Source organism: Alosa sapidissima, chromosome 15 (assembly GCF_018492685.1).
Source record: "Alosa sapidissima isolate fAloSap1 chromosome 15, fAloSap1.pri, whole genome shotgun sequence".
Classification (NCBI taxonomy): domain Eukaryota; kingdom Metazoa; phylum Chordata; class Actinopteri; order Clupeiformes; family Clupeidae; genus Alosa; species Alosa sapidissima.
Window position 1 is genome coordinate 31,383,593 of NC_055971.1, and position 20,000 is coordinate 31,403,592.

General features: G+C 44.4%; 3 protein-coding genes and 1 long non-coding RNA gene across 5 annotated transcripts; 2 read left to right on the top strand and 2 right to left on the bottom strand.

Annotated features, from left to right (window-relative positions):
* The first annotated feature begins 709 nt into the window (after positions 1 to 709).
* Positions 710 to 2,468, top strand: LOC121684125 (putative nuclease HARBI1). The gene is made up of 2 exons (XM_042064075.1): positions 710 to 1,666; positions 1,798 to 2,468. The coding sequence occupies exons 1-2, from the start codon at positions 832 to 834 to the stop codon at positions 2,295 to 2,297; spliced, it is 1,335 nt and encodes a 444-aa protein (XP_041920009.1). The 5' UTR covers positions 710 to 831; the 3' UTR covers positions 2,298 to 2,468.
* LOC121684126 lies at positions 2,456 to 3,425 on the bottom strand. Its single transcript, XM_042064076.1, has 2 exons — positions 3,058 to 3,425; positions 2,456 to 2,771 (listed from the first exon to the last, which is right to left on the bottom strand). Exons 1-2 carry the CDS (start codon positions 3,376 to 3,378, stop codon positions 2,481 to 2,483), a joined length of 612 nt encoding a protein of 203 aa, XP_041920010.1. The 5' UTR covers positions 3,379 to 3,425; the 3' UTR covers positions 2,456 to 2,480.
* An 809-nt stretch (positions 3,426 to 4,234) lies between these two features.
* nmd3 (NMD3 ribosome export adaptor) lies at positions 4,235 to 19,957 on the bottom strand. 2 transcript variants are annotated; one of them, XM_042064073.1, is made up of 16 exons: positions 19,840 to 19,957; positions 19,502 to 19,558; positions 18,713 to 18,847; positions 18,254 to 18,350; positions 17,638 to 17,718; positions 16,121 to 16,249; positions 14,519 to 14,609; positions 13,381 to 13,459; positions 12,980 to 13,076; positions 11,124 to 11,241; positions 9,021 to 9,166; positions 8,358 to 8,470; positions 7,779 to 7,851; positions 7,142 to 7,248; positions 5,706 to 5,776; positions 4,235 to 4,682 (listed from the first exon to the last, which is right to left on the bottom strand). In XM_042064073.1, exons 2-16 carry the CDS (start codon positions 19,543 to 19,545, stop codon positions 4,549 to 4,551), a joined length of 1,515 nt encoding a protein of 504 aa, XP_041920007.1. In that variant the 5' UTR covers positions 19,546 to 19,558; positions 19,840 to 19,957; the 3' UTR covers positions 4,235 to 4,548. The 2 variants fall into 2 exon arrangements, with proteins under 2 accessions (XP_041920007.1, XP_041920008.1); XM_042064074.1 differs by lacking the exon at positions 19,840 to 19,957 and adding an exon at positions 19,646 to 19,773.
* Positions 15,233 to 16,996, top strand: LOC121684127. Its single transcript, XR_006023037.1, has 3 exons — positions 15,233 to 15,311; positions 16,848 to 16,851; positions 16,987 to 16,996. It is a non-coding gene; the product is annotated as an uncharacterized LOC121684127 (long non-coding RNA).
* Positions 19,958 to 20,000: the final 43 nt, after the last annotated feature.

Consider the following 20,000-nt stretch of genomic DNA (forward strand, 5'->3'; position numbering starts at 1 on the left):
TGCAGTAATCCATCCCTGACTCCGACATGCTCTGAATCCGCTCATGACTAGGAGACTATCAAATGTAGTGGTGCACAATCAGGCACACTAGGGCAATTCCACAGAAAATGGACTTTTCGTCACATCCATAACGCCAGGGAAAAGCCTTGGCATTTGTATGATGGGAATGATAACATTCATTTTTTGTGCATTTTTTTATGCATTCTTTAGCCAAAAATAGCAAATGCTCAAATTTCATGTAATCATTCACATCATACCATCACATTTTATTGCCGTTGGTTGGATTGGATGTTACAAAAAATGTAATTTTGTAATTTGTCATGGAATTGCCCACTAACTCATAACTGTAACACTATTGTGTCAGCCAGAGACATTTCTTACACCGGTGGCCTTTTGCTTGCAGTACAGGTGTATCTGTATGCATAGATATCACTTCAGAGATTTCTTTAGTTGCAAACATAGTTACTCAAACACAATGGTTAATAATAATCAGAACAGATCTGTTTGATAGCAGGAACTTACAGCTGCTCCCACAACACAGGCTACCCTACCTGTGTAATTACAAATAGGACAGCCATGGCTCTGAGTTGTCTTAATGCCCAGCGCCCCCTGCTGGACAACAGAAGTGGGATTTCTATTTGTACTCAGTAGGCTTGCGTAGCCTACGCAAGGGGCTTACGTCGTTGTGAGTAGCTCTCTAGTCGTCGGAGAAGGAGCTGATGTGGCCGTGTATCTACGTCGACCTAAAATACTATGCCAAAACACTAGCTGGCGGTGGCGTGTCTTTGACACTGTTTTGAACTTGTGTTTCTTCTTCGTGCATTTCAAACGATGGCTACTGAAACGGAGCGGCATATGTTGGAGTTGGAGCTATTAAATGTTGAAGAACAGCTACTCTTACTGAAATTACTGCAACGCAAAAAAGAGAAAAGACGCCGCAGATGGTGTGTACAACCACAGAACCGACTGAGACCGGAAGAGGGTGAATTTTCTGTGGTTGTCCGGTCACTGAGAGACATGGACGAAGAAATGCATTTCAAGTATTTTCGGATGTCTGCATTTAGGTTCGACGATTTGGTTCGTCGTCTGCAACCATATATCTCACATCAATCAACGCACAGTATGCCAATAGACATTACTCAGAGACTGGCAATCACGCTTCGCGTTTTAGCTTCAGGTGGAAGTCAACATGCTGTAGCAGCAAGCTACAAACTTGCTGCAAGCACCCTGTCCTTCATAGTTTCGGAGGTCTGTAAAGCTTTATGGAAAGCACTGCAGCCAGAATTTCTTCCCTGTCCTTCAGCTGCACAATGGAAAGGCATTGCAGCTGATTTTTGGCGAATATGGAATTTTCCGAATTGTGCCGGTAGCATAGATGGGAAACACGTGAATATCAAGGCACCACAGCGCATCGGGAACAGCAATTTTGTCCTGATGGCTATGTGTGATGCCAGATATCGCTTTACCATGGTGGATATAGGGGAACACGAACGGGAAAGTGATGGGGGCATTTTCAGTGACAGCCGTTTAGGTTCCAGGCTGCTTGAGCACAAACTTAACCTGCCCCCACCAGCCAATCTTCAAGGAACAGAAGTCAGAATCCCGCATGTAGTCGTTGGTAATGCTGCGTTCCCCCTACATGACAACCTCATGGGTCCCATTCAAGGTAGGCCCGTCACAGAGAGCACATTTCAATAAAAAGTAGCCTATGTTGTGTATTTAGCATAGTGTCCCATGTTCCCAGGTAGTCACATAAGTAACCGATGGTTTATCATTGATGCCCTTTCTGACATGTAGGGACAAGGCTGTCTAGGGAAAAGCAGATCTACAACTACCGCCACTCCAGAGCCTGCCAGGTGATCGACAACACATTTGGCATTTTGGTCGCGCGGTGGAGAATCCTCGGTCGACCACTAGAATTTCTGCCTGACAAAGCAGTGAACGTGGTTAAAGCGTGTATCGCGCTACATAACTTCCTTGCCTACAATGATGAAGTTAGCACACCTGTAAGCAAGTACATCCCTGAGGATTTTGCAGACTCGGACACTACTGGGTCGCCTCAGCCAGGTGATTGGCGAGGAATCGTAGCCGAGGACACGAATCTTTTGGAACCACTAGACCCTGAATACCTTTCAAGGTCTCGGCCCACCAAGACTGCCATTGGTATCAGAAATGATCTGATGGCGTTCTTTCTGTCATCCCATGGGCGCTTGCCATGGCAGGACAACTGCGTGCCTTGGTCAACTTGGTTAGGAAGTTATACTGGTTCAAAATCGGAAGTAATTGTAAGCCTGTAGGCCTACGCATTGATGTTAAAGGTCTGTTACAAAATCAAGTTGTCATATGCGGTAATTTGTGCACAGTAACCTAGGCTACGAAGTGCAACGCTGTAAAACTCTGAATTACTATATATGCCCAGAATGTTGTGGGTAATAAAAAGCAAAGTGACAAAACATTTAAAAAATGTTTTACATGCAATTTTATTTGTTCTGCTGCTGCCTCTCAAACAATAGTTTGTGGACATCAAACATTGCCTGTGCCCGGTGCTCCTCGGGAATCCTCCGCAGCATGTCTGCTACAGATTGCCCAAACCTGGAGGGCTCATCGTTGTCCTGTATAAGTTTCTGTTGCAGTTCCATTCTGCGCTCCTCTAACTGGGCAACCTGTCTCTGAATCCCCCGGTCGTCCAGCTCTTTTCTTTTCCTTTTCTGTACCATCTTCGATTTGGGGGACAGGTGAGATGGGTTGATGGGCGGGGACGGCAGGGAGTGCTGGTGATGGAAAAGTTTACGTTAGTCTTTGTAATTACACACACAGCCTACAGGTAGCCTGAGCGACTCGGATCGGCAGAGCTATGGAAACGGAAAGAGCATATAACGAGCTTGTATTGTCGGGTGGTTATTGTGTTTCATGTGTGTTTCACGAACAAGCCAGATCTCGGCTTGTGTTCCATAGAGGCATGTTTGCGGAAATCCGTGTACGGCGTCTGCAACTTTGCCATGGCTTGCTAGCTCCTATAACTAGCATAAATATAGCAAAACAACATTTTGTAATTACCTCGTTGTCGTCGTCGCAATTTGACTCTATGTCCCGGTGCTTTACATAGGGTGCCAGCCAGGAGAGACACAAATAAAACGCCGGCACTTTTTTCCTGCCTATGTCCCCGTTCGTTGCGTGTCTTTTTCGGAGGCGAACGTACTTGTCCCTTAAGTTCTTCCATCTCTTTGTACATTCCGTGACGCTCAAGCCGACGATTTCCGAGATCTCGCACCATGCATCAGCTACCATCTGCGAGTCTTTGTAATCTGGCGAAGAAGAGTCGTATAAATGTTCATATTTACGGATTTCTTCAACTAACCTCTCTTCGATATCGTGCATGTTTGTTCAATTGTATTCGAAAATGGCGGACCAGGCCGATTTATGCTTCTGCGTAGTACTTACGCCGTAGGCGTAACATACATACGTAATACGTAAACTCTAGGAAGGAAATACGCCGTATCCTACGCAAGTGGTCTACGCCGTTGTGGGTTTTTAAAGTTTGTCATAATTGCAACACTTGTAGTATATGCGTGATTGCATTACTTTCACATAGCATAGTTTAAAACAAACTGTGGCCCACCAACGTGCTTTATTAAATTAAAAGTAATTTACATCTTCATGTATTCTGCAGTAGTTTTACTAATGTTGGGCAGGTTGATCGGACACCACAATGTCAGGGCTCTCACCTTTGAAGTGTGTGCGTCCGCGCAATCGTGGCGAAAAGAGTGTGGGGGCCAGGGCCGAGCCGACGCTTTTTACGGGTCTATGGCCGGCGCTGAGTGCGGCGAGATGGCATAATTCTGGCTTCTGCGAAAACGCGTGCATGCTAGAAATAGGACCGACGCCTATTTTCCACGCGACACGCAAGTGTGTTGGAAGCGTTTGCATTCAAAAGACAAAGTGAAGAGATGTTTTAATAGGCAGAGGGGCCGCCGCAGCGCAGCGTCAGACACGTATCTGGGGTGGTAAACGCCACGCAACTGACACGCAGGCAGTCTGCAGGAGCACTTTTACCAATCTGTGCCGCCCGGGCTCCCCCAGTCAGCGAGTCCTGGAGGAAGCTCCACAAGGAAGGGCTGGTCTGGTCTGGGATCATTTACGCGTGTGTGTGTGTGACTCTAAAATGGATGATTTGCTCACTGGAAAATATAGACTTCAATTTACAAAGTGAAAGAAATTACTAGACGAACACTAATAGAGATTATCATATTTTATTGTGTGATTGCTTTGCTGAATAACCATTTTGACCACTCACACACCAACTCTGCTAGTGTTTTGCCTGACATCAGGCAATGAGGTTATGTTATATTTGAACATCCTTTGAATGGATGTATATTGAATGCACAGGAGCCAACCATGTGTCGCTGCATTATGTTAGCATAACAACCACTCCACACAGAATTTTATGATAGGCCTGCAAGTCCTGGGCTGCCAGGAGTGGTCCAAAAGTCAGAGAGATCAGGCCAGGCCAGAGTAATCGATTGCCGATAGGCGCTACGGCAGGCATTTTCACTCGGTCATCATGTCGGCGCCCTCTCCACCTGTGGCATCGTTCAGGGTCAGCTCCTCCAGCATTTCGGCCAGAGAGATCCTCGGAGCGCCGTCGTCATCGGTGTCGCTCTCCACTGGGAGCTTGTTTGCGTCTGCAACACAAAGAGAGTTCCCCATGTCAGCTCCATCTCTATACAGAATATACTAGGGCTGTGCAATTATTTTGCTACATTCAGTTTCATAACAATGCTAATTGCGTTGCCGTGTGTTATCTTTTTAAAATGTATGTTTTTCTGTTGGATCATATTTAAAATTCAATTTAAAAGTAAAACGTTCTGAAAGTGAATGAGTTCCAAAATCACCAAGTAATCGTGTTTAATAATCGTGATCTCAATATTACACAACATAATAATAATGATTTACTAGTGCCATTATCGAGCAGCCCAAGAATATATTCATCTCTACAGACTTCAGTCAATCTGGGTTTATTTGTATAATGGCTGACTAATTCAATATTGGTGACCAATACTGCATTCAGAGGTGAAGTGATTATAACTGGTACACATGAAGTGGATGAATGATCAAGTTGGATTCAGTTAAGAGAGAGATGATCTACACTTTGGCTATGCTTGAATTCACCTTCTGTTACAAATAAAACTCTGATGAAACTCTACATAAGTTCTGAAGGAGTTACTTCTATGTTGTCTGAAGAGATTTGTCACAGCAAAATATGCCTGCCCTTCAATCTCTGCCCTACCTCTGAACATTTGAGTGTCTCAAAAAAAAAAAATGTTCCTATTACAAATGCTTTGGTTATTTTTTCTACTATAAACTTGACTGCACAGGTAGGGGGAAACGCAGGTGAATTAGCTGCACAGGTATAGTAGGGGGAAACGCAGGTGACTTGGCGTTCATAACATTCACTTACTCACTACATAGTGCACTGTATAGTGAATAACTACCATAGTTACATACATATACATTTATTTATTTTTTATATATATATTTTATTTTATTTATTTATTTTTTTTATTTGTATGTGTGTGTATATGTATATAGTGAATAACTACCATAGAGTTATTTCACAAGTCATTCATTACATAGTTATTCTCTGGCACTGTATTTAGTTTTGGATTCAACCGAAATCCTCTTTGGTTTCCCATGATTCCACTCACCTCTGAAGATGTTGACGTTCTTCCTCAGAGCTTCGTCCTCCTCCAGATCCTCCAGGAAGTCCTCGTATTGCCTGGAGTAGGAGAGGGAGACACACATCTGCTCCTTGAACTGCACAACTAACTCACACTTTCATTCATAGGTATCGTAGCTACCACACGCACACACTTTGGACTAATTTGGATATCTACATGTCCCTGTCCATTCTTACCTAGTCATCCGAGGCCACGCCCTTTCTGTCTCTGTTCTCTCACACACACACACAGAGTCGCTCCATCCTCACCTCTAGTCATCTAAGGCTAGTGCTGGGCGCTATGACCAAAAATGTATATCACGGTATTTTTCGGTTTCACGGTATATGACGGTATTTTTTTTTCATGCATAATCAGATGTTCACAGCATTTTCTACAGGTTGAAAGAGGAATTGCTGCAGTAAATTGACTAAGGATGGTCTATTTTACTGTCATGATGTAGAATAACTCCACACTAGTGGTAATGCAGTTTTGCATGGCCCCAGAAAATGATGCTGTTTACAAAGAGCCACTCATGATTCTAATGAAGTGAGGAATCCGAATGCAAAGACAATTGCAGTCAAAATACAAAACTTTTACTGCGCAAATTTCAAACATCTTGTATAAAACCAATACAAAAAGTAGTGCAACTTGCAATAATTATACTTTGAAAATAAAATGATATAATTGTAGATGTCTTGTTAGTCTGCCATGAGCTTCGGTTCGGTTGGCAAAACATTACAAAAAAGTTTGTTTTGGTGCACTGATGACAGTCAGGATAATTTCTACCTAGCCAGCTAGTATTGCTCAGTGCATGTCTAACACGCTTTACTTGCTACCTGAATAATTTCAGCAAATTCTTAAGGTGAGATTAATGATAAGATCATTGAACTTCACTGTGTTCGGTGGGTTGCTAAATAACAACATCGCCTACTAGCCAGCTAGTTACAGCTGTTGAACAAACTTAATAGAATTTTCGTGACGGTAAATCCCTTTCAATGCAGTATCCCTTAATGCGTTTTTCCTTAACTAAAGAAACAATTTATGGTATTCTGTGCAACACCCTTAAATAAACCCCTTACCTAAGGAGAAAGTAAGCCTTAAGAGTCATACTTCAGGGGAAAAACTGAAGGTGTGTTGTGTTTACCCTCACCATGCCTCGCAGTCGCACCATGCGTGCGTGTGAAAAAAGTCCCGTCTGAAACACTGTCGTGCGGCGCAGTGTTCCAAATGTTGTGTAATCAAATACACCGGTATGGCGGTATATTAAAAATTCGTATCATAACGAAAATATATACCGGTTTACGGTGTGAACCAGTATACCGCCCAGCACTATCCAAGGCCATGCCTTCTCTCTCTCTGTCCTCTCTCACACACACACACAGTCGCTCCATCCTCACACACACACACACACACTCCATCCTCACCTCTCGTCATCCGAGGCCATGCCTTCTCTGTCTCTTTCCAGCTCCTTCAACTTCCAGTTCCTGCGCTTCACCCTCTTCATGCGGTCGTAGCTCTTTTTGACGAGAACCTAGACACACACACAAACACACACACACACACACACACACCTCTTAAGCAGTTCTACATGGACCAGACAGGAGTCTTTATCCACATACTAAGCAAAGGTGGAGTGATATCAAAAAGGTAGGAGACTATCGTTGCCTGGTTTGCACATCAGCAAAAAGCACAGCTTCGCACAAGCACTCTGACAAACTAAATAGACTGAGTGGAGCCTGCTCCTATTCTTTTACTAAGTCACAGCTTCAATCAGTCTCTGCAGTTTGTCAGAGTGCTGGAGCAAAGCCTGCTCCTACTCTTGTATTTAATGACATTTAAATTAGACCATTTTCTGCACTCAGTCACCAGTCTGAATCTATCGCATGAAGCTATGGATGGAGACCTACGTATTTACGTGTTTTCATTTCAAGTTCAACGTAAGACAACAGTATGAAGAGTGGGATGCAATACCACTGTTGATGAGCTGCCATTACAATGGCAGGTGGAATGATTGGAAACCCAGCTCAGCTACGCCAGGAGAGTCTGAGGAGAGGAGCTTACCACATCAGGGACATGTTGGGGGTTCATCTTGTTCAGGTGCTCATCATTGACGTTGGAATTTGCAAAATCAAAACTATTAGGAGAAGAATGGCAATAAACCAACGTTACATACAAACAGTGGCGAGTGCAAGAAAATTAACAATAGTGAGCAACAACACTAGATTCATATTGCTGAATGAAAAACAGTTAAAATGTCCTGTGAAACCTAAAAGCACTAATGCTATGCTATGAGTCCTAGCAGCCACACAGTCTCTTAGCATCACCCCCACCCCACACACACAGTATCTTACCCCATCAGCTCCACCCCCCACGCCCACCCCCCACACACACACACACACACACTTCTCTTACCCAATCAACCCCCACCCACCCCACACACACACAGTCTCTTACCCCATCACCCCCCCCCCCCACACACACACACACACACAGTCTCTTACCCCATCACCCCCCCCCCCCCACACACACACACACACACACACAGTCTCTTACCCCATCAACCCCCCCACCCCACACACACAGTCTCTTACCCCATCAACCCCCCCACCCCACACACACACACACACACACTTCTCTTACCCCAACACCAGGTCTCCAATGTTGAGCAGGTGTCCCATATAGGTGCGGCAGAAGTACTGCTGGCTGGTGTTCATCTCAGACACTTTCTGCACCCACACCTCAGCCAGAACATGCTGTCAAATCACACACACACACACACACACACACACACACACAGTTTAGGATTAATGACTGCTGTACGTGACAACCCTTCCTAGAAGACTAAAAACACAGCAAGGACACAAATGTGGCTGAAGCGAACAGAGGCGAAGTTCCATTCTGTTCAGCTTTTCCAAGATGCTGAGTGAGGCCTCATGGAATCCCACAAGAATGTTTTCAAATGAAAAACAGACCCAACTGTCTGATTACAAAGAAAAGCAATCAGAAGCAGGGAGGTGTTTACAGGTCAACCTCCTCATCAGGAAATAACATCTGACCCCCATCAGTCACAAAAGCCTCAAGACATGAAAGCTAGCCATCCCACTGGACATGGTCTGTCGTGTTGAATCATAGCCATCCATCCCCTCACCCTATCGGATGTGAGGCCTGTTCCCGCCCCCCCTGCTCTTTATTCCTCTCACCTTATTGGATGGGAGGCCTGCTCCCGCCCCCCTGCTCTTTATTCCTCTCACCTTATTGGATGGGAGGCATGCTCCCGCCCCCAGTGCTCTTTATTCCCCTCACCTTATTGGATGTGAGGCCTGCTCCCGCCCCCAGTTTCTGGTCTCTAATGATATCCATCTCCATGACGATAAACTCCTCCAGCTGTTTGGGGTTGCACAGGCTGTTAAAGGGGTAGCGCCAGTACGTGTTAGCATCCACTTCAGCAACTGCAACAGAAAACGACAAAAAACACAGAACAAAAAGCAAATGTTAACAATGGAGGACATCTTCAAAGCAAACTCTGAGCCTGTCTACACACAAGTTCAAAATCCCTCAACAATTTGGTATCCCTCTTGTTTATCAGTGCTGGGACAAAGTAACCCGCATTTGGATCGGCAAGCGGAACAATGGACCCATGTACGCCCACGGGGACCCAGGTTCCAATCAGACCTGCGGTTATTTCCCGATCCCACCCCACCTCTCTCTCCCACTCACTTCCTGCCTCTGTTCCCTGCCCTAGCCAAGTGATGGCAAAAGGCTCCAAGAAACATACTTTAAATAAATAAAATAAATAAATAAAAAAACAAACAAGTGGAAACGTGTGAGCTGCAATGTCGGCCGTCTCACTGGAGCCACGTCTGAAAAACATGTTTGTTTGGCACAATCAGGACAGGGAATCAGAACGAAAACAGAAGTAGCCGGCACAGTTGTGTGTGTGTGCGTGTGTGTGTGCGTGCGTGCATGTGTGTGTGTGTGTGTGTGTGCATGTGTTCGTGTGTGTGTTCGTGTGTGCGTGCGTGCGTAGGCCATGTGAGCGCTGGTATGCATGGCGGACTCCAGATGCACACATGCTGAGCAGACCTGAGCCCAGGACGAGCTGCAGGGAGAAAAGAGGGGGAAAGGATGGAGGGAGTAAAAACACATGGATTCCAGAAAAAGGAGAAGAGGAGACAAAGATGCAAAGATGTGGCTACAGACATGCCTGATGTGTTCTGTGGCTACAGACATGCCTGATGTGTTCTGTGGCTACAGACTACAGACATGCCTGATGTGTTCTGTGGCTACAGACTACAGACATGCCTGATGTGTTCTGTGGCTACAGACTACAGACATGCCTGATGTGTTCTGTGGCCAGACGCTCCGGCGATTCTTACATTACATCAACATACCACACGGACGTCAACATCTGTCAGAATCCACAGACAAACTAAACACCTGTGTTCACCTCACTCCTCTGCAGCGTATAGTTAAGGTGGCAAATGGCTTTTCCAAACAGTGTACATTTGTGGTGAAAGATGGCTGCCGATTACTGCTCCACCACCCTGCACTCTTCACGAGCAGAGGAAGGACATGATCATTACTCATCCTCTGACAACAGATAACTGACACACGTGCTGGTGTACTGGTGTGTGTGTAATTTTTATCTCCCATCCTGGCTTTTCCATCTTCCATTTCTCACTTTAACATTAAATGTAAAGTTGACTGGTATTGAACAAATACTTTAAGGCAAAGTCACGGGTGACGCTAGCACTCAACTCATGATCACACCTCTGTAGCTCTCAGTAGCGAGCGAAGCTGGCGCTTTCTACAGCGTGGGAGAGGGAGAGGAAAAAAGAGAGAGAGAGAGAGAGAGAGAGAGAGAGAGAGAGAGAGAGAGAGAGAGAGAGAGAGAAAGAGAAAAAAGGAGAGAGAGAAAGAGAGAGAGAGAGAGAGAGAGAGAGAGAGAAGAGAGAGAGAGAGAGAGAGAAAGAGAAAAAAGGAGTGAGAGAGAGAGAGAAAGAGAAAAAAGGAGTGAGAGAGAGAGAGAGAGAGAGAAAAAAGGAGTGAGAGAGAGAGAGAGAGAGAGAGAGAGAGAGAGAGAGAGAGAGAGAAGAGAGAGAGAGAGAGAGAGAGAGAAAGGGAGAGTGGGAGGGTGAGGGGGAGCGTTGGCCTCGTTCAGTGTGCTCAGACAGTCCCACTGAAGATAGGAGAGGAATCTCAGCAGTCAGCACTCTGCTCTGCTCTCAGCACTCTGGGGGCAGTAGGGGGCAGTAGGGGGCAGTTAGGGGCAATTAGGGGCGGTTAGGGGGCAGTTAGGGGCAGTTTAGCAGCAGTACAGGGCAGGAGGGGGCGGTTAGGGGCAGTAGGGGGCAGTTAGAGGTACTTAGGGGCAGTTAGGGGCAGTAGGGGGCAGTGTGTACTCACTCTGTAGCGTGCTGGGGCTGATGAGGTGGATGGTGCTGGTGACGCGGGTGCACACACACACCTGGCTCATGTTGCCCAAGCTCTGTGCCAGACGCGGGGACAGGCACACCACGTTGTCCTGGAAATAACAACAACAACAACAACAACAACAACAACAACGTTGTCAACAACAACAATAATAGAGTTGAAGTCAGGGTAGGGCAGGTATCCAGCTGGACCTTATCTGACCACCACCGTGCATGTCAAGAGCCATAAATAGAGCAGATCTGGGCCAACAAGGACACCGTGAAGCCATGATTCACTCAACACAAATAACATTCCCAGAGACGTGCGTGTTCTGTGTCTTACAACACCCCTTAAGAGCGCTCTGATGAAGATGATGACCATATGCCAGTCATGGCCAGCTGTGTTAAAGAACCCTCTACATATATGAAAGTAGTGTCCTCCATGTAGCACTGACTAAATTAGTCTAGTCAATTAGTCAAAATCAAATCTAAAGATTCTACACAGGAACCGCTAACTTGATTCTCCAGAGGCGAACCATCAAGGTTGAATTGTAGAAGAGGAGAATACAAGAGTGTCATACGGTAATATCTAATCACCAGACTAAAAACTGTGCCTGCCAAACCCACAGCTCAGCAGGCGCATGCCATGGGTCAGTAGCTTATTCCGCCCTCACGGTCAATATTCTATTCATATTTAAAGGAACCATATGTAAGATTGTGGCCAAAACTGGTACTGCTATCACTTTCAAATTACTGTAGAGCGGTGTATGCCCTCCCCCTCCCCCCTGACTCGAGGTTGCCAACCTGTGGAGTGTACTACGAATCTCGATTAGTGGGTTAGCGAGGTATGTTGCGCTCAAAGCCAGGCTATGCTGTGACACGAAAATGGATCTGTTTTAGCGTCGCTATAATCACCATGGTATCTTATGCGGTCAACCAAACCTGGTCGGGAGGAGGTTATGTGCTAAGTTATAGCTCAAATCGTGTAATCTACCGCCCACTGACCAATTAATTGTCTTAAAAACGAAGTTCTCACGTGTAGGATTCTGTCATATATCTTACAGGTGGAGCGCCGCCTCTACTAACATTTTGGATCTCGAATGCGCTTTAATAGTGCTGTGCGTGTAAATATCCCACTATGGACGTGCATACCATACAACAACTGATGACAGTTGATTTATTTGCTGTTATAGGTTAGACACAAAAAATGACCGCAGTGTAGATTAAGCTATCGCTCATGAATGCGGAAGTAATTGTTTTTAAATAGAGGCGGTCTTGTGCGTCTGCATGTTTCATGATTGGCCAACGTCATCCCAACACCGAGAACGCGCACAGATCTGAGCTGAAAGCCTAGTTTGACAAATATATCACATAACTGCTATCGTAGTATCACTTAACATATACCCCTGAGTCAAGGCTTTGTCAAGTCTCGATATGTCTACATAGCCTAGATATGTCTAACGTGCTTCGTAGTATACCCCACTGGATGCCAAAACACTACTGACTTTGTGATTAGTAGATAGGTGGAGGGTGGCGCATCAGGCCAAAACACAACATTACATGACAAAACACAACATCAACATCAGTGTAAGCTGCAACTTACACTTTTTAAATGGCAATATCCTGGCCGGACTACTGTTGTCAGTGATGTAAGTATTTGAAATGAACATGATTTCTTAATGTCTAGTGACATATCAGGGCCATTTTATGATTAATTGAAATACATTTCTTACATACGGTTCCTTTAACGGTCATGGAGGAGGAAAAATTCAACTCTGAAACCAGACTGAATTTCACACGGCGTCACTATGAGTAGGGACATGAGGAAGGGCGTGGTTTTGTGGGGAGTACCTTGCAGACAGGCACAATCTCCACAGAGAATGCGCTTTTGTAGTTGTATTCGTTTGTGTGAACATCATGAGAGATCAGGCGCTGGGATGCCTTTGTCCTACGAGACGAATAGGAGAGAGGAGATTTAGTCCCTTGTCAATCCCTATAATGTACATATTGCCCATAAGTTCCCCCATCAATAATATTTATAGCACAAAAGTGCACCCTCTCAGGTCTCAATGTAAACTTTTAAAAGACATGAGGTTTTGGTTGCCAACATGAGGTTTTGGTTGCCAAAGCCAACCAAATCTGGTTGCCACTTGTAACAATTTGGTAACCAAGGGCAACAGGGTCTCTGGAGCACTAAAACCACTTTCATGAACACGTCATTCCTAAGTTCTTTGAGCCTCTGAGGTCCTTACCTGCAGGGGACGGTGCACTGCAGGAAGTCCACCATCTTCTGACCATGCTGCTTGGTGCCGAAGTAGAAATCCAGCCCCTCTAAAGGAGACGAGCGCAGATGAGCATGAACACATATACACATACACAGAAGCAGCATCCTGCATGTTGCACATCAGTTCAGTTCAGTTTATTGTCATTCAGCATGTTAGACATACAAGAGCAAAATTCACTCTCAGGGCCAGCAGTGGCAGTAATTTACTAGCCTATGATTAAAAATACTACGGTTAAATATAGCATAAATAGGGTAAGAAAAGCAAAATCAATCAAAACAGTCAAAGCAGCAAGCATTTCAGGGCATCAGCAGTCCATAAAGCGCATACAGTTATAGGGAAAAGGGATGGCAGTCCTTGATGGCAGTCCTTGAGTTCACAAGCCTCACCACCGGGTAGAAACTGTGCTTTAGCCTTTTGGTCCTAGCGCTAAGGCTACACAGCTCTTGGGGGAGGGGAAGGGGTTAAACAGGTTGTGTGCTGGGTGAGAGGGATCTCATGATGTTGGAGGCACAGCTCCTACATCTGCTGGCATAGATGTTATCCAGGGAGGGGAGACTGCAGTTTGTAATCTTTTGATCTATTCTACATCTACATCTATTCTAGATCTATTCTACAACTACCATCCTCATCGATTTCTATTTAAGTGCACCATTGTAAATAGACCCTTCCTCCTGATTTTTCAACCATGGGCTGTGTCTCCATATTCATAAATATCCATCAAAAGCTGTATAGAGGGAGGGTTTGCCTAATTGCTGTAAGATTTAAGGGAGACACTAAGAATAACAAGCTCACAAAACTTCAGACAAGCACACCACAGAAGCTGCAGTCTTTCAGATCAAACACATGATTAAAAAGATTTTGCAAGTGTGGAATTTTCCTTTTTTTGATCTAGTGGTGAAGTAGTTTATGGTTATTTACTATTATTCTGTTACATTCTATTAAGTATATAATATAGGTATTTAGGATATTTGATTTTACAATAAACTGTTCATTTTAATGTTAATGCAATGTTTGATGGCGTCATTGTAAGTTGCTTTGGGCAAAAGCGTCTGTTTAATACCATAAACATCAAACGTAAAAACAGTGGCTAAGGCCAGCCTCTTACCGTGGATCTCCTTGATGCGTAAGGTGTTCTGATGCAGATTGTGCTTTAGGATCATCTGCTCCAGGTAGTAGAATGTCTTCTTGTGCACAGTCTGCCATAGAGGAGCACACACACACACACACACAGAGGCATCTCAACTCAACCTCATTCCATTCTCATTTACCATTACAACATTATTTACACAACTCAATGGGAATTCACACATATGCTTCCCATAACTAGAACACGGTAGAGAAAATATTATGGCAATGTGATACACAGACCCCAACTAAATAGAATATTTACATTGGCCTACATTTTGCATCTCTGCAATCAAGTCAAACTTGACCACAGACATTTGGAGACATTTTAGAGCTTTTAGGTACCCTGGAGTTCTCACAAGAGCACAATTTTAATTTGCTCAGGGAGTCACTCTTAGCCTCGTGAGACCATCCTGATCTCGCGAGCTCCATTTTTCCTACTCGCAGATCAGTCTGGCTTCTCGAATGGAGAAAATGTGGAGTGGTTGGCCAAACGAACAGCCAATCAGCGTTGGTTTTGAGATTTTGAGAATGTCTGTGTAGCCTAGCTTGTGGTTGTATTTTCGTCGACACTCTTTTAGTAAGTCATACGCTTCGTTGATCTGATTGGTTGATTTGGCCCGTCTATCACCGACATAGGTGGTGATAGACAGATGGTTTATCCAATCAGCTGACCAGTATTTTAGCTCCTTCCCAAAAGTTCTCCAACGGAAAGTTCCCAGATGGATATGCCGAGCAAATGCGAAGCAATCCATCTAGCGGAGTCAGGTTAAGTCACTCTGGCAATCAGTGATGATGCTCATTACCCATGCCCTTGGAGCCGAGCTGCACCAATCACATCTGTGTATCTGATATAGGCGGGCCAGAGGCGGGCTAAACAGATGACAACAGTGCTGCAACGTCGAAGTCTGGAATCAGTCAGTAAACATTGCAAGATGGCTACGGGTGAACACCAGTTGTTTGAAACGGCTTTGGCCGCTACAATGAACGAGTTAGACTTGACTTTTTCTCTAAAAGAGTAACAGAAGACGGCGCTCAAATCTTTCCTTTGCAAGGACGTTTTTGCTGTTTTGCCGACGGAATACGGCAAGAGTCTAATCTACCAGTCACTGCCTGGTGAGTTCAGTTTGTCCTCAAACAACTAGTGGTGTCAGTAGAAGTGCTATGAACTGCTTGCAATGCACAGGCCGTAAGCAACACCTCCAACCCCTAACCATCCATACAGAGCATGGAGGTTTTCCAGACACGGGCTTTAGGAAGTTTACACGTTTCCTTCACCCATAAGCAACACCAGTGTTTCCCATACATTGACTTATTTGTGGCAGCCCACCACAATATCAACATTGACCACCACACAATGATTTTCCAGGTTGTACTAAATTGTGCTTAAATCTGGTTAGCATCATAACCACACTGCTCTAATTTGTTAAAAACTGTTGCATTCAAGTTAATTCTGCAAACCTACCACCACAAATATAATTCAATTCTGTGGGAAACACTGAACACCTACAGATGCAGACACAAATCAAACACACACTTCCTCTTTAAAAGGCCTCGTGCTCGGTCCTCTCCGTCCACTCACCTTCTGTCGGACCTGCACCACGGCCTTCCAGAAGTCCTTGGCCTCCACGCGGTGGCAGTCGCTGCACATCTGGAACTGGATCACAAACTCCACCACGAACACCTGCTGCAGGATGGCTCCATTCATCACCTGCACGCACACACACACACACAGGCCGCTCAGCTTAGTTTGACCAGAGCTGCACAACACACACACACAGGCAGCTCAGTTTAGCTTGACCAGAGCTGCACAACACACACACATAGGCAGCTCAGTTTAGCTTGACCAGAGCTGCACAAGTCCAGTCAGCTTAGTTTGACTAGGGCTGCACCACACACACACACATACATCGGGGAAAATATCTAATTGTGTTTTTTCTGACATATATTACAATTGCAATTTGATTTGTGATCTACTTTTTTAAAAATGTCAAGCTTCAGTTCAATATTCCAAATTTCGTTTTAGGTTGGGCCATGCCTAGTGCATGAAAAGTGCAGTACTTCTGCTAGGTGAGCTTCACAGTCTGTCACACAAGGAAGATTAAATGAATATAAAAATAGATGTGACAAGATTAATTATTGGGACAGAGCTGCAAGCTGCATGATTAATTGCAGCCTTAGCAATCAGGTAATTGCACTGGTTCCAACTACGATTTCGATTAAAAATCGATTAATTGTGCAGCCCTATTACCTCCTATAGATTTCTACACAGTCAGATTGATCACTACTCATTTCAACAGTGAGGCAAGCCAAGTGTCAAGAAGCATTTCCACTGCTTTGGCTTCACCCTGTAGTATACCTTGGCTAGTATACAGGGCAAAATCAAAACAGTGGAAATGCTTCTTGATTCTCAAGAATGTATTTACAAATATGGACTTTTTTCGCAAGTGACTCATGAGTATTCCAATTCAGTGCAAAAATAAAGTTTTCAACATCAGGCTTCAATAATGGGTGAAAATAACAGCTACAAAGCATCACTATGAACCAAGATTAAGAAACGCGTTAGAGGCATAATAGTATGTATGCAAGTATATATACTCTTTTGATCCCTATATAAGTATATAAGTATAAGTATATATACTCTATTGATCCCAATATAAGTATATATACGCTTTTGATCCCTATATAAGTTTAAGTATAAGTATATATACTCCCGTGAGGGAAATTTGGTCTGTGCATTTATCCCAATCCGTGAATTAGTGAAACACTCAGCACACAGTGAACTCACAGTGAGGTGAAGCACACACTAACCCGGAGCAGTGAGCTGCCTGCTACAGCGGCGCTCGGGGAGCAGTGAGGGGTTAGGTGCCTTGCTCAAGGGCACTTCAGCCGTGGATGTGGGCATGGGACAGCAGTGCTCAACCACTTCCCCCGCCCACATTTTTCCTACTGGGTCGGGGATCGAACCGGCAATCCTTCGGTTACAAGCCTGAAGCCCTAACCAGTAGGCCACGGCTGCCCTCAAAGGAATATCACCATGGTCCACCAACCCTACTGCCTGTTGTTGTTTTGTTTTGTTTTGTAATGTTCTGTGCGTACCTCTTTCTGAATGGTCAGCTTCAGCTTAATCCTTTTGGAGTGGGGTTCAGTCCACAGGAAGCCGGCATCAATCAATCGCACCTAATGGAGATAGCAGCATGGGAGGGAGGATAAGGACCAGACTGGCAACACTAGGAAATATTACACTAAAATACTAACACTTCATACTAATTAATGCTACTTCATACTATATACGAAAATACTAAATACTAACTAATACCAAAACTGACTTGAAGTCGTGTCGACCTGTACAGTGTGAATGGATATTTAGCATTAATCATGAGATCTGATATAAACGTTAGTTGCACTATCTTGGCTATTGATACCAATGTGGCCTAAACAGATGGTCTGGACTGTGTGTCATCAAGTCTTGTTTGTGAACTGTAGCTGTTTAACAACATCCAATCAAGACTGTGGGCTCCTTATCAAGAGACAACACTTCTCAGTGGCAATGTATAATGTATGGGGATGGTGGCTGACTTTGGGGGAAAAAAAAACTCAAGAGTATGTGTGTACGTACTTTAGTTGTACAAAGTGAATGTGTGTACGTACTTTAGTTGTACAAAGTGAATGTGTGTACGTACTTTAGTTGTACAAAGTGAATGTGTGTACGTACTTTGGTCATGGATGCCTTGAGCTTCTTGAGGCAGAGGGCGAGTAATTCTCTGGACTCCAAAGCACACTGCATCCATGTTGTTGGGGGCTGCAAGTACCTGTCAGACAGCACAGGGAAACAGGGAAACATGTAAGTATAAGTATATATACTCTTTTGATCCCGTGAGGGAAATTTGGTCTCTGCATTTATCCCAATCTGTGAATTAGTGAAACACACTCAGCACACAGTGAGGTGAAGCACACACTAATCCCGGTGCAGTGAGCTGCCTGCAACAACAGCGGCGCTCAGGGAGCAGTGGTTAGGTGCCTTGCTCAAGGGCACTTCAGCCGTGCCTACTGGTCGGGGTTCGAACCGGCAACCCTCCGATAACAAGTCTGAAGCGCTAACCAGTAGGCCACGGCTGCCCTTATTTAGCTGAAGTGTCAATGAATGACGTACATGTGTAAAACAGGAGCCTACCTTTCACACTGTTTGCAGAAGTGCACTGTGACTTGCTTGGGGATGCCTTCAGAGATGTCCACTTGCGTCCTCAGGCAGGACACACACATGTTGGCAGGGTTGGGGGGGATGGGGATGCCACACGTGCAGCAGAGGCTGGAAAATAACACAAAAGTAAACGACAAGACATATTCAAGATATAGATTTTTTTTTAACTGTCTTCAACAGAAACCCACAGCGGAGGCAATGGCCATCTTCAATATAAAAATGCAAAGCAATGCCACTAGATAGGCTTTATGTAAACATAAACACATGTAACACTTTACAGTGAAGGCTAGGCTGTGTAAGAAAACCAGATTGAACACCATAAAATCATATTGATACATTCATCAATGCACATCCCTGAGCACTGCGTATGCTACTTTATGCTACTTTAAGCTAAGCTTCTTCAAGACTGCAATGTTTGTGTATCTTTTGCATCCAGCAGAGTGAATCATGGTGACCAATCTCCTTGTGAATACTGTCACACACGTGAAACAGTCAATTTCGACAACTCCTTCTGTTTACGATAACGTTGATTTGTAGCAATGTCATTCATTAAAACATGCTATTGCCAGTTCGTCTAGTAATCATTACAAAGCTCGGCAAGGGGTCTCGTACATAAAACCTTACAAAGATACTTCACTAAGGAAACACAGCGATAACAGCTGTGAATCCAAGGTGCACACAATTACACAAACACAGACAAATCACAGTAAGTAGTTGGTTACAAGGGCATCAAATCGTGTGACAAGCAGAACTTCAACTTACATGTTCCCCTGACTAGAAGTAGCTGGAGCTTGAACGTACTCCATGGTGGTCAGCGACCTTTCAGGAAGTAACAGCATTAACATTAGGGTAATATTAACTAACGTTACCAAATCTTAAGTCTACATACATATCCTTAACAGTTACCATCTTAGCTGATAAACATTTGGTAGCTAACATTAGCAAACGAGCTAACTGACGTTCCTACGATTCTCTTCTTTATACTTGCTTCTTGGCAACAGTAAAGGTTACAGTGATGTAATTTAAGTTGGCTCGGAGTGATAACTATATATCAAGGCAAATTAAATAATAAAGTAAAAACAACTTAAACAGTTTCTCACGGTATTTAAACAGTCCGATGTGACAGCGTGGTTACACGTTTCCCCAGCATGTACACATGGGCGGTGCGAAGTGATGACGTAATTTACACTTCCTGGTACAAGTGGACCCCTGGATTTTGCGATAGGTGTCTCATATTGTGCCAGATAGATTTTTATAGGAG